Source organism: Mastigoproctus giganteus, chromosome 10 (assembly GCF_048544385.1).
Source record: "Mastigoproctus giganteus isolate SK-2022 chromosome 10, ASM4854438v1, whole genome shotgun sequence".
NCBI lineage: Eukaryota > Metazoa > Arthropoda > Arachnida > Uropygi > Thelyphonidae > Mastigoproctus > Mastigoproctus giganteus.
Genome location: NC_143584.1, coordinates 72393413 through 72408125, shown reverse-complemented (window position 1 = coordinate 72408125; position 14713 = coordinate 72393413). Strand labels below are relative to the sequence as shown.

Here is a 14713-nt window from a genome sequence, read left to right as displayed (position 1 = left end):
GGTAATGCTTTCCATAATAAGATCATCTTATCAACATTATAAATGTTTCTTTCTCTTAATTTGCTATAACTGAAGCAAACTTACTTTTAAAGGACACCGCTGCAGATTTGTCTGCAGAAAGTTTCTCGCCTTAAAATCTTCATTACCTCTTAATTTTCAATTGAAATCCAATGCTTTTTTCACACAACATTTGGCCAGACACTGGTTCACCTAAACTTCGCTCTGAAGAAAACAAAAAAAATAAATAAATCGAGTGCACTCTCTAAAGCATTTTCAGGTTTCAACATTTTTTTTTTTTCTAGATTCTCTTTCACTATCCATACTTGATACAAATTCTGTTATAGCACTGGAATTTTTCTTGATGTCGTAAATCGTTGAAATCCCCACATTAAATTCCTTGGAGAGATTTGCTAAATTTTCACCTTTTCTAATTCTATTACTAATTTCCATTTTTTGTTGCAGTGAACGAAAAGAAAACTACACGTTTTCTTTTCGTTCACATTTTACCATAGAAAAATAGAGAAAAATAATAAATTGCATAGTTTTGGGCCGATGTTATTCTTACTGTATCTGGAGCCAAACTATAATCTGAAATTCACTAATGATTTCCGAGAAAAACCAGTAGTCTCCATGATATCTTTCTAAAGCACATTTCTGAAGGTCACATAGAATGCTAGAAGAAGTCACAACCATAAAAAAAATAAAAACAATTTTCAGTTTATTGGGCTTTTTGTTTGTCCAATCTGTTATAAACAGGTAGTAAACTCTATCTTTTGCTTATTATAATCAAAATTCAATTTGCAAACGTGGCCACTATAACCAGAGCTTACTGTACTACTGTTAAAAAAAAAAAAGATCAGCCTTTCAAATTATTCCGGATAACTGACTTCCAGACATTTTACTGTATTCCCAAACTACATCATATTGTGATGATGTCTGGAAAGGCAGCTCCTGATCCAACAGAGAATCTAGATTTTGAACCATTGGTGTAAATAGGTAGGAAATCAGAAACTTGAATTAAGTGGGCAGCTTGGTGTTTCTGATTGACTTCTTTTAGCATATTTCCCTCTCCCCAATTTTGCAGGGAGAAGTTAACTTTTAACAAGGATTTGCTTGGCTTGAATGACATTTTGATATGAGTTTCTTGTGCAATTTCTTCATAAAAGACATGCAGAAGGGTTGTATTGTGTTAATTCTTCCACGTGTTATCATACGTAATAATAAACTCTGTTGTTTCAACAAGCAAGTTGGCAAACCTCTTTTGGTGAGCCAGTGACATTCTCTAAGCATTTCTAGATCACAAAAGAAGAGAGCTTGGTACCTGTCATTCAGAATGTATTATAAGAAAGTGAAGCCATACATTGTGGTTGTGTTCTTTTTGATAGCTTATGATCATCTTGTTTTCTACAGTATGATGGATAGGATCCATAGGCTTACGAAATGGAACATTTGCATATTTCATGTTTGCTTCTTTTAAGCTGTTGTTAAAAGGAGAACAAACATGAACTTTTAGCAATGTGAACTTTTCTACCACTGGCTAGAAAGTAGTAGTAATCTTCCTTTCTGAAAACCTTTCTGACTCCTTGAAGTAAAAAAAAGACTTATTAAATCTGAAATAAAGAGCAAGTACAATAAACCTTCATTAAATCGGACTAATAGAAGCTGAGAGGTGTCCGTTTTAATGAAAGTCCGGATTATATGAAATATGCTTTGTAATGTGGGTAAAGGTTATTTAAACAACATAAAATATATATGTACATACATACATACATATTTTTAATGTTTATTTTACATTAAAAATACATATGTACATACTGTATTTACATTAAAAATACATAATGTCCATAATCACTTAGAAAAAGATTGCACTGGTTCATCTTCACTTAACATCACTTGCCACATTCACTGGTTTGAAAAAATTACTTATTTTTTTTGTGATTGTTTCAGTTTATTTCCTCTACTACCAATTCATGTATGTGTTCATAATAGGCAGATACGTTTTCATTTGTTTGTTCAATGTACTGAATTATGATGTTCAAGTGGTCTTTCACTTCGCTTACCTTAATTTTTGGCTGAGGGTTCTTGCTCACTTCATCTGAACTTTCTGCTGCTCCCATTACACTGTCTGCGATCTCCTCTTCGGTCATGATGTGGTAGCCAGGATCATCTTCTTCCATCCATGACTCTTATCTCCTCAAAGGATGCAGCTTTTTCCCCTCCTCGTTGTAGAGTCTCATGAAAGTCTTCTGTCTCACAACCATCTGATTCTGGATTAGCCTCTTCATCTAAGAGAAGTTTTTTCCATGAATTTGCCAAAGTTTTTGAATTGATTTCTTTTGCAGCATCAGCAAAGTTGTAAATCATAGATCTTACATTGTACGACTTTAAATTTTTCAGTGTCTGTTGTCCTCTTCTGTCTTCTTCACCAACTAGTGGTGCCTCGACTTTTAGGACTTCACTCAAAAACTTCTTTCTGCAGAGCCGCTTTGCCATGTAGATCACCCCTTGGTTCATAGGCTGGAAAATAGATGTCATGTTTGGTGGCAGGAACATGCACTTAATCTTCTTATCGCGACTGACGAGTCTGTCATCAGGATGGGTTGGTGCGTTATCTAGCAAAACCAAGGCCTTTACTTCATCTTTTGGGATTTTCAAATCTTTAATTTGATGTCTTATGATTTCTGGCACAGCTTTCTTGTGGAACCAATCCATTGTTATTTCTGTGGTAAACCACGCATTGCAGGAATTGTAGTAGTGTACCGGTAGATCATCCATTACTACAATGTTTTTTAGGGCACGTGGTTTTTAGCTTTCCTCAACGATGACAGTTTTTAACATATGGCTTCTGTCAGCATTTGCAAACAGCAATGCTGAAACACATTCCTTGCTTATTTTTCTTCCAGGAATGGTTTTCTCAGTCTTCGACATGTGTGTTTTCAAGCAGAGCTCTCCAAAACAGTCCCGTCTCATCAAAGTTGTACACCTGGTTCAATTGATAACCCTCCTCTTGAATAAAATCATTCAGTTGTTTCCTGAAAGGCTCAACGCTTCAAAACCAGCACTAAGAATTTCTCCACACATTTTCTTGTTTGAAATGTTATGCCGTCTACAAAATCTAAAAAACCAACCTGAACTCGCTTTAAATTGTTCAATTTCTAACTATTCAGCCAGTCTCTCCACCGCTGCTTGAATTTCTATTCCTCGCACAGCCAAACCAGATGAATGAAGTTGGGAAAACCATTTGTACAGCATCATCTACTGTTTTATCAGTAGGCATCCGCATTCGTTTAACTTTACTTTTTTCTTTCTCCACGTTAAACTTGAGAACAAAATTATGAATTTCACTTTTTTTCTTTTTAATATCTGACACAGTTTGTTTTGTGATGCCGTACTCAAGACAGATGCTAGACACCGAAGCTCCTTTTTCTATCATTGATAGTTTATTGTGAAGAGAAAGCGTTTTATGCTTACGCTTCTGTCCTACACTAGGCTTACTTAAAGACATTGTTTAACTGCGCAGCACAAATGACAAAAGATAGAAGCACGTAACTGTGGAGCACAAACTGTCTGAACCGCAGCCGGTAACCAGGTTGTTTGTGCAGCATGAGTCATCACGGCCCAATGATCTCGGACACAATACGTATGACTTTTGAGTCCAATCATCGTTTGATTTTTTTAGAGCTGTCCAGATTAAGCGACGTATGGATCCAGATTAATGAGGGTTTACTGTAATGATAAAATATAACTTGGAAGTGAACAGTAAGATTAGCAAGTATGAGCTGATCACTTGAGAAACCCATTGGAGTTCAGGGCCTTTACATCTAAAGAAGTTTGAATTGTTTGCTCTCTTTGAAAGCATCTAAAGAGGGAAATTATACTCCGAGATTTAAAGCGATGATGAAAATAATTCAGCACATGCTTAATAAAACATGGGAGGAGGAAAGTGATGACTGTTGATTCTAGCAATTCACTATAATTAAACACAGATTCATAATATCAACAGCTGTTTTAGTGAATAAGTGAGAATGGAGTATGATACCACAAATACTCTTTCACTGGCAACTGCACAAACAAGGGTTCAAATGTCACATTTCTGCAGTTAAAAAAAAATATATATATATATATATATATATATATATATATATGTGTGTATTTGTAAAATAATAGGAGGTCTACCTCAATATAATACGTAGAACACTTCCGTATGATACTCTCCAGCAATTAAAACGAAAAAAAAAAAAAAAAAAAAAAAAAAATTGAAAATCTTACATCACGGTAAAAAATAATTAAAAATCAAATATGAATCTAACAACAATTAAAAAATAAATATTTTAAAAGATTTGCAAAACGATTTTCCTTCCTGAAGCTGACAACTCTTTTTGACTGTATGTCGTTACATCGTTATCACAGGAATGAAAATTACCAAATAGGGGTGAGCATGAAACTTAAATAGGGATTATTTGTCTTCGCACATGCATGTAAAAGCCCACAAATTGGAGATTAGAAATGGGCGGCGAACATTAACAGAATTCTCGTGTAATTACGCTGGACACTATTTTGGCCTCATAAAAAAGTATGTTTTTTATTTAAAAAAAAGTACGAAAAAAGTATGTTAACGGCACGAAAGGCTAATTTTGATGCCACTGAACGAGAAGCACGAACTGAGGCTGCGTTCAGAGGAAACCTCATAGAATCCTCATAAAATTCAGAGGAAACCTCATAGAACCCTGAGAAGACAATTCGCAATCATCGCAAGAAATCTATACCAGGTCATTTATTTGTGTTGCAAAGGAGGAAAGGACCGAGTAGTTTTTCAGTATAGTGTGTAGTTTCCATATTGGCCTGGCCACAATTTTAAATTCAGTATCTTTAAATCTGTTAAGCTGTTTGTGCCACTGTTCAACATATGGGACAGAAATAAAGTATTTTTTAATATTATGATTGTTGATTGATGTAGTATTTTGTATCCTATCCATAGCTTGCCCTAATTCGGTTTATTGTAGCAAGGGGATAGCCCCTGTTTAAGAATCTGCTGGTTAATATTTGTATTTCTGAGCCCAAAGCAGATTCTGTCATTGAATATTTATAGGCATTTAGAAATTGATTAAAGATAATAGATCTCTTGTAGGAGAACGGGTGATAGCTGTTATAATGCAGAAGCATACTGGTGTTTGTAGGTTTTCGATAGATGTTAAATTAGATTTTATTTGTGTCCCAAATAAGCGTGAATTTAGAAAATTTAATGACTTTGTATCCACTTCCCTCTCCGATGTAAATTTTAGTCTAGAGTGAATACTATTAAACGAATGTAAAATGTCTTGGATAGTACTATCAGTAATAACTAGAACATCATCTAAATACCTTCCATAGTATATGATACGGGGTAGAAAAGGCATCAAACGTATACGCTCAATCTTTGAGAGACAGATTTCCGATATTAAGCTGCCCAAGCTCAATCCCATCAGCAAACCAAAAATTTGTTTGAATACTTTGTCGCGAAAGGTGATATAGTTGGCCTCAACTAAGAGTTTAATTAAGTGAAAAAAATCTTTAATAGGAAACTTCGTATAATTAATTGATATAGAGTTATCATTTAACATATCTAACATGTATTCAACATTTATTTACATTCTTATATATAACAAGGTAACATCTAGTGAGAAGAAATTATCATTATCGCCAAGTTTACAGTCCTTAAGGTTATTAAATAGTGTATTGTAGTGTTTAATCCCAAATTGTATCACCTGTCTAAAGGGTTTTATAATGCTATATACATGTGTGGCAAAGGATGAAAACACCGAGTTTCTGTAGGAAACAATAGGCCGAATAGGAAATCCAATCTTGTGTAATTTTACCTGACACCGAAAAGTGCAGGAATATTGTATGTTCTGGCCTTCAATTCCTTTAACTGAGCCATAGTAATGTAGTCGTTTTTTCGATACATGGTTAACGTTTTATTGTATTGATCGACCAAATTGGTAAATAGTGCCGGGTCTACTTCAAGATAAGTGGAGGTTTGTTATTTGGTTTTTAGGAGCATTAGCAACTAAGGCCATATTGCTTCGGAGATATGCAGTGGTCATTCCCTGACCTTTCCGCATCCTCCGTATTTGGTGGGCATGGGCTCGAACCCCGGTCTAATCAAGAAGCGTGTGCTACGCACTGCTGCTCCTGCCCATCTGGCTACGGAGGCGCTGATAAGTGGAGGAATCTGAAACAATTGAATCTAACTTATTAATATAATCATGTTTATTGAGTATTACAACTGTATCTCCTTTATCTGCCCTATGTATAATAATGTCTTAATTTTCCCGAAGTTCACGTAAACCTGAACTGTCATGTGTATTCAATTTAGGAAGTCATGTTTCTTTTATGTTATTCACCACTTGGTTAACTTGTTGAATAAATAAATCTTTTTGTTGAACATTACGAAGTCCAAATTCAATATCAATTACACACTATTTTTAGGTAGTTTTCGGGGTGGTAAATTATAATTTAATCCTTTGGATAAAAGTGAAATTTGGTCCTGTGATAGTGTATACAAGGAAAGATTTGTAATATTTGTATTATTGCTATTTTTGCATGAATTAGTTCAGATTATTTCAACTTACTGTGCCAAGCTTCAGATTATTTCAACTTACTGTGCCAAGCTTCATGGATATTTTTTTTGACATTGGTATATAAACATATTGTTCAACAATTATCTTTGAATCTTTCTGTTTTTCTTAAAGCTATTTTATATTCACTATAAAATATCTAAATTAAATGAACAGTACATACCTTGGACAGATGTGTTGAAATCCATGCCTATACTCGTGTTCTAATGAAGCAATTAATACCTGCTTTCTTTTGAATCTGCAATATTACACCATATATATAATGAATTAATAAGTATTAATAGTAGTTGTAGTGAATAGTAATGGCTTGAAAAGAATGATAATTAAAAATTAGTATGGATTATGGACAAGGGGCACCGCCAGTAAAAGCAGAAATACACAACGACCATAATGGAATATAGATAAGTAGATTAGAGTATAGAGGAATGCTGACCACATCAGATGTATTAACGATGGAAAAAATAAATAGGTACCTGTAAAATAAAAGGTAAAATAAAATTAATAAAATAAAAAAATACATATAGTACTTAATGCTATAGATCCAATGATTTTAAGTTAAAAATCATTGGATCTATAGCATTAAGTACTATGTATTTTTTTATTTAATTTTATTTTACAGGTACCTATATTTTTTCCATTGTTAATACATCTGATATGGTCAACATTCCTCCATTTATACTGTAATCTGCACACACACATGCACGCATATATATTGTTCTTATTGAAGACTATAAACATGACATTTCGTAAAGTTTACTGTAATAAGTCAAGGTCAGGTGTGCAATATATATATATATATAAAAACACATTTTAGTAATGAGTAAATTTATGACATTAATATCTGTTAAATTAGAAATATTTTTGGAAATATTAACATAAAAAGAAAATTAAGTCAATTTATAAATAAAACAAACTCTATAATGAAAAGATTTTTTTTCTTTCACAAATGTAGAACTGACTGCTTCATTTACTATGATAGTACAGATCAGTCTTTCTGGGCAGTCAGCCTTCCATTCTCTTCTATTTCCTGATATTCTATTTTCTTCTAATGCTTGCTTGATACCATCAATCCACTTTTCCCTTTGTCTATCTTTGGACTATTCATCATATACTTCAAATGTTTTGAAGCTAACCTTCTTTCTAACTTTGAATTAGCTAACCTTCCTTCTAACTTTCCTGTTGAGATGACTGTGTCCTATGTGGAAATGAGAAAGAATAACTTCCTCTCTTTAGTTCCCATGCAGACTAGACTGCCAGAGTTTGATTATAGGTTTTATCTGATACAGCTTGTTTCTGACCCACCCATGTCATGCCATGAGTGTTGCCACTAAACAGTAAACCAGAAACACCGGTACATATTACTGCCTGTTCTAGGGTTATGACGATCTGGCTACAGCATCTACCATGTCATTATCCCTGCCCCATCCCAATGTGGTTTGGGAACCAGCATAAGCAGATGCTGAACATACATTTAGAAAGTAAATGTACGATTTGGACAAATTCATGATAGAGGCAGAGCAGCACTCTGCTCCCCATTTGCTAGATAAGATGGCAGGTAAGAGTTTTAGGTCCCTTGTGCACTTTGTCTATAGTTCACAGATGTGTTAAAGGAATGTTATCTTCTTATTGAATATAAGTTCCAATAATTTTGCCTCGGTGATATTGGAATGACATTTTGTCAAAGCTTTAGTATTTTTTCAGGATGAGGGTACAATTTTCAACAAAAATGTTTTCCATATTTAGAGGGGAGAACCTGAAACCACTAGTCTGGTCATTGCCCTGTAGTTGAGGCCCTTATGCTGCATGACTGCATTTAAAATAGTGAAATCCAGTACAAAGATGGCATTGTGTGTGTGTGTTTTTAATGAAACTATGCACAGGATGAAAACTGAGAAGACAGTTGCTGATATTAGCGTTTTAATTTTCAGGAAATACATGTGAAGTTTCTCAATAATAGAATTAACTTTGATAGCAAAAAGAACAACACTTACATCTGATTCTTGGGGAACCTCTCTCCTCTTTCCAAATGGGCAGAGACAGAGGGAGTGATGAACTTGGAATGACCAAGGCATAATTCTTATGGGTTTTGGTATTTAACTATATAATATTGGTGTAAATACACCATAGTTAACCCATAAATTTGAACTACATAAGTAGTATAGAAGGCATCATTTTAATTGTATCTCATATTTTGGTTGCCTTCACAACAAGATGTATTGCATTACTTCAAATAAATAACACTTCTCTAGTAGAGGAGATTACTGTTATTTATTTTCAGAGGATATCACCACCCAGATGATTGTTTTGAGGCTATTGGGCTTCATCATCAGGGGACGAGTAGGTACCCTGGTAATGCAACATGCCATCACAGTTGCAAAGTTATATCCACAATATGAGAGATGCCAAAGGATGTTGGTAAAAATGTAATTTGAAAATGAAATGCACAAGGCATAATTCTTATGGGTTTTAGTATTTAACTATATAATATTGGTGTAAATACACTATAGTTAACACACAAATTTGAACTACATAAGTAGTATAGAAGGCATCATTTTAATTGTATCTCATATTGTAACTCATATTTATCTCAAATAAATAACAGTAGTTTTCTCTACTAGAGAAGTGTTATTTATTTGAAGTAGTGAAATACCGCTATCTCGTTGTGAAGGCAACCACAATATGAGATACAATAAAGTGACGCCTTCTCTACTTATGTAGTTCAAATTTATGGGTTAACTATGGTGTATTTACACCAATATTATATAGTTAAATACCAAAACCCATAAGTATGCTTTGTGCATTTCATTTTCAAAATACATTTTTACCAACACCCTTTGGCATCTCTTATATTATGGATATAACTTCGCAACTGTGATGGCATGTTGCATTACCAGGGTACCTGCCCACCCACCGGACCAATAGCCTCGAAACAATCGCCTAGAGGCTAGTTTGTGAATTGTTTCGTTCAGATGTGTTCTACTCGTTCTGAAGGTTTAGGAAAGTGTCCGATCATATCAAGAGGTTAGCGGCGGTCCTTTCAGCTGAGGTTAACCCCTTGTGGGGAACCTCCTTTAGGAAGGTAGTAAGTGATCGATTTTCTTTTGTTTTACATTTCTTTGAAATTTATTTCTGCCAAGTTAGATATTTTCTTTTTTCGTTTTGCTGGTGTCAGGCAGGACACGGGATTTTTAACTATTCATTTCCCTTAAGGAACGGAGATTAATTATGGCACAGTTCTTTTTTTAGAGAAAGAACAGTGGAGTTTCAGACTACAGAGGTTTGTCCAATTAGAGAGGTAATGTGGGGAGTGACTCAGGTTGTTTCGGTTCACGAAATAAAAGGATTAACTCCATTACCGAGGCAGAAATATCAGTTGGTCTTGAAAACAGTAGAGGCAAGAGAAAAGGTTTTGAAAGGGTTTTCTATTAGAAATGTCTAATAGTCCTATCGAGAGCTTTTTTAACAAGTTTGTTAAGGTTGTTAAGATTCACAGGAAAGAATATGAGGAATGGCCAGGCGTAGAAACAGGTACAGTGCAAATTCATATTGACATGAAAATGCCCGTGCCAAACATAATCGATTTGATGGGTCACAGATTATTAATAAATTACCCAGGAGTTCAGAAATTTTGTTTGAGGTGTGTGGAGGTAAAGACCATTTGGGAGCAGAATGCCAAAAATCACGTTGTTTTAACTGTAATGGCACAGGTCATATTACGGCCAATTGCCTTAATAATTGTAAAAAATGCGGAGCTTCCACACATAAATTCATTCAATGCCTGGAACGCACGTTTGCCGAAAGAGTTGCTGGTGGGGGAGGACAGCAGAAAGCGAGCGAGCGAGCCGCCAAAAGATATGCCTAACACTGAGAGTGCGGAAACTATAGTAGTGCAGAGGGGTGAGACGCAGATTAAAGAAATCACACCAACATTTACAATAGCATACGATATGTTGGCAACACAATCGGAATATGCGGAACTAACTGGGGACATGGAAGCGGAAAATTCAGTACAAAATGTATGTAAGCGGAGGGAGAAGGAAGACATAAGCGGTAAAACTAAAAGAGCAAAAGGGGGAACAGAGGAAATTCAAGAAGAGACCGAAACAAAAATAGAGGGGGAAGAGGTATCAATTTTGTCAGCGGTAAGAAAGATTGCAAAACACTTTCGGGGTCTGATTCGGATTCAGATGGCGTACAAACAAGGGAATACGAAGGAATAGAATGGTTAAATGTAGTAGGAAACACAAAACAATACAGGGAATATAGGCGAAGCTTGGTGGAAATTGTTACAACTCGAGGAGAACCAATTTTTCTTTGGAATGAAAATGAGGAGGGTGAAATAGTAAATATACAGTTCGCTTGGGGAGATTTCGTTATTTCCAATATTAGAAACAAGAATGTTGGAGATCTTACTGTGTTGCTCACCAATAACAAATTAAAGTTAAATGCTGAACATAGGAATATCTTAGCAAAAGTTCTAGTAAAGTTCTGCTCATAATGTCCAGAATAACATTTATGTTGTTAAATGTACAGGGTCTGAGAGCGGTTAACAAACAAAGGATGATATGGCAAATTATGATGAACATGGGGGTGAAGATTTGGTTTCTACAAGAAACTCACTTCGCAAGTTTAGCAGACATCCAGCAGTTTCAAAACAGATACCGGTTGTTACGATTTTGGAGTTTTGGGACAAATCGATCCGCAGGGATGGGAGAATAGTAGTGGTTCCTCCAATTTTAGGGACTGTACGACTGGCGGGTGGGGATACAGAAGGTCGGGTTGTGGCAGTGGATTGGAGTTATGGGGGCTCACAATTAGACTAATCTGTGTCTATAGTCCAAATTCCACTTTAGAAAGGAAAACTCTGTTTCAGGGACTAGGAAATTATATGAGAGGGGGGGGGGTGCAGTGGGTTGTAATGGCAGGGGACTGGAATTGCGTTCCTAACCCCATTATGGACAAAATTTTGGGGGGTACCCCACATCATGGTACAGGGGGAGCTTCGTGAATTAATCGAGGTTTGTACTAAATGGGACTTGGTAGACGTCTGGAGGGAAAAAAATCCGGGGAAACGAGCAGCCACCAGAATAGCCAATAATATAGGAACTAGGATAGATCACACTTATGCAACGAGTCAGTTGAAGGATAAGATAAAAATGATACGGCATGTGAAATTTGCGGGAGGTCGACAAGTTTCAGATCACATGGCAGTAATGTGGAAGGGAGATTTATTTACAAACTTTAGTCTGGGAAAAGGCCATTGGAAGCTAAACCCAGCACTTCTGAAGAGAGAGGACTGGGACTTTACAACAGTTATTAAAAAGATAGTAGAGCAAGGTGGAAACGAGTGGGAAATGTGGATGAAAATTAAAGAAAGTGCTATATCATTTTATTACTCAAAAATTAAGGAAAGTAACGAACAACACAGAAATAGACTGAAAGATCTCTTACAAGAAAAAAGAATTTACCAATGGTGCGGGGATGAAAGGGCAACAGCAGAAGTACAAGCGATTATTTACTGTATAATATTGGAAGAAGAGAAAGAAAAGGCGTGAAAAATACAGCTGAAATTTAGGGAGGCTGATAGTCCTTCAGCTGCGTTTTACCAAAGGCTAAATAATTTAGCCAAAACGGTTCAGGAAATTAAAGATGATGACAACACACATTCAATGACGCTAACTATTATGAATAGTTTTGTAAATTGCTATGAAAAAGAGCTTGCTTTGCAGAAAAAAAGAGAGAGAACTCCATTTGGACGATTGGACAATTCACACCTGAGCAAAAAGCATTACAGGACAGGGAAATAATTATGGGGGATCTAACTGTGCCTCTAAAATCATGTAAATTACGACGCGTGCCGGGGACCGGATGGTTTGGGGGTTGAATTTTATAAGAAATTTTGGAACTTGTTAGTGCCTATTCTTCTGGCCATCTTTAACAAATTTTTACAAGAAGGGGTTGTACCCGAAGACTTTCAAATGCCTATACTACTTTTATTCCAAAGCATGGACGGGATTTAACGAAAATTGGTAAATGGAGACCTATAACGTTGGCTAATTGTGACTATAAAACATTTGCAAAGATTTTGACAGCTAGGTTAAAACGTGACGTAACCCAGGTAGTTAGAAGCACACAGTGCTACGGTATACCGGGGAGGCGGATAGAATGTAACCTTTGGCTATTAAAAGATGTATTAGAATATCAGAAACGAAAGAGTTACAATTTAGCGTTAGTAGCAATCGACCTAGAAAAGGCTTTTGATAGAATCAACCATGACTACCTTTTCTCTATAATTAAAGATACGAACATAGGATCTCAATTGTTTACAGTCCTGAGAAATCTATATACACATAGTAGCACATGACTTTTGATAAATGGAGAAATTTCGAAAACATTAAAATTGATAGGGGAGTAAAACAAGGATGTCCGCTTAGTCCTTTGTTATTGACGTTAGCACTAGAACCACTACTGGGAAGAATAGACAGAACTGAGGCAATTCAGGGGATACCGTTGCCAAAGCCGGCAGAGTAGTGTAAATGTATAGTGTATGTGAATGACGTTACCACCACTCTCACGACGAGTTATGCGGTGGAAGAATTTATGTCACTCGTTACTTCTTTTGGTAAGAAGTCGGGGTTAAACATAAACGAAGATAAAACTAGGATCAAATTGTTAGGGGAATGGGTACATCGGCCTTTACCACAACGAGAAGTGGAGTCGGATAAATCGATTCAAATATTGGGAGTTCCGTTTAGAGAGAGTCTGATGCTACCTGTAGGAGGGCTCACCATTAAAATACGGGAAAGTTTAAAAGCGTGGGAAGTGGGACAATTTTCTTTTGAGAACAAATCCATTATTGTTAGAACTGTAATTCTTCCTATAATCTTATACACAGTGTTTATAAAGGAATCACAGCTAGGACAATGAGACGATTTTACATTCCAACATTTCAGTTTCTATGGGGAGGAAAACGGCAAGAGATAGCGGAGAAATTTTTATTTTTACCGTGGGAAGATGGGGGAATAAGTATTCCAAAAATTAATTTGAGGTGTAGCTGTAAGAGACTGCTGGACGTGGCTAATATGGTGCAGTCTAACCATTTAGTAGCGGTACTAATAAAATATTTTATGGGATTTAATACGGCCATAATTAAAGGCAGCAATTAACTAGGGCCAAAAGCAGAGACAATTCCTATATATATTACAAAAAAATTTGGGATATGTGCACGCAGTTAATAAAGGGAGAAAGATATAGATCCTTTTAAGGGTGGTTTACAATGACTCAACTGGACACTGTTTAATTCAAAAAATCCAGAAAAGCCAAATTTAGGAAACCATAATGTGTAAGGGGCTTAGAGGGGAACAGGTATCCTGTGTGTTATCAGACACTCAGCCTAAAACACTAATGGATCCAATATCTCTCTATTACAGAAGATTTAGAAGAAGTCCGGTTGGCCTGCCTCCTAAAATCCACTCATGCACACCTTCTCGATGGTAAGCTCTGTTACGTCACTTAGGTGGCAACGAACGTGTAGAGTGGTTCTCTTCAAGACGCCTGGTCAGCGTGAAGAGGAAAAGACCAAACCCTCCAGCAATGAGAGCACAACAATACAAATGGCCCTCAGTCCCCAGCAGCTTTCACTCTCCCTCTTACGGCAGCGAGAGGATCAGAGTGGAAGCAGAGGGTGCTAAGAATCTCTGGGTACGACCAGGCTGGCATGCACGGAAATTGAACTTGGCCTGTTATAACGTACGATCACTCATCGGTGAAGACAGGATATTAGAGCTGGAAAAGGAATTAGAAAATGTGAATTGGAATATCATCGGTTTGGCTGAAACAAGAAGAAGAAATGAATCACTTATAAGTTTATCAAGTGGAAATCTGCTGTACACCAATGGAAACAGTGAAAGGAGTGAAGGTGGAGTTGGGTTTCTGGTCCATAAAGATTTTAAAAACAACATTTTGGAATTCAAAAGTACATCACCAAGGGTGTCAAGACTAATACTCAAGATTTCTAAGAGGTACAAGCTAAAGATTATAATGATTTATGCACCAACATCGAGCCATGATGATGAAGAGGTTGAAGAAATGTACAC

At 36.1% G+C, this 14713-nt stretch overlaps 1 protein-coding gene across 2 annotated transcripts in view; it reads right to left on the bottom strand.

Annotated features, from left to right (window-relative positions):
- Positions 1-14713, bottom strand: part of Pcif1 (Phosphorylated CTD-interacting factor 1) — a 429173-nt gene that overhangs the window by 23126 nt on the left and 391334 nt on the right. For both annotated transcript variants that reach the window (XM_090384018.1, XM_090384020.1), the window contains one exon: positions 6781-6855. In XM_090384018.1, the coding sequence (XP_090240144.1) occupies positions 6781-6855 (75 nt within the window). The remainder of the gene's footprint in view (positions 1-6780; positions 6856-14713) is intronic.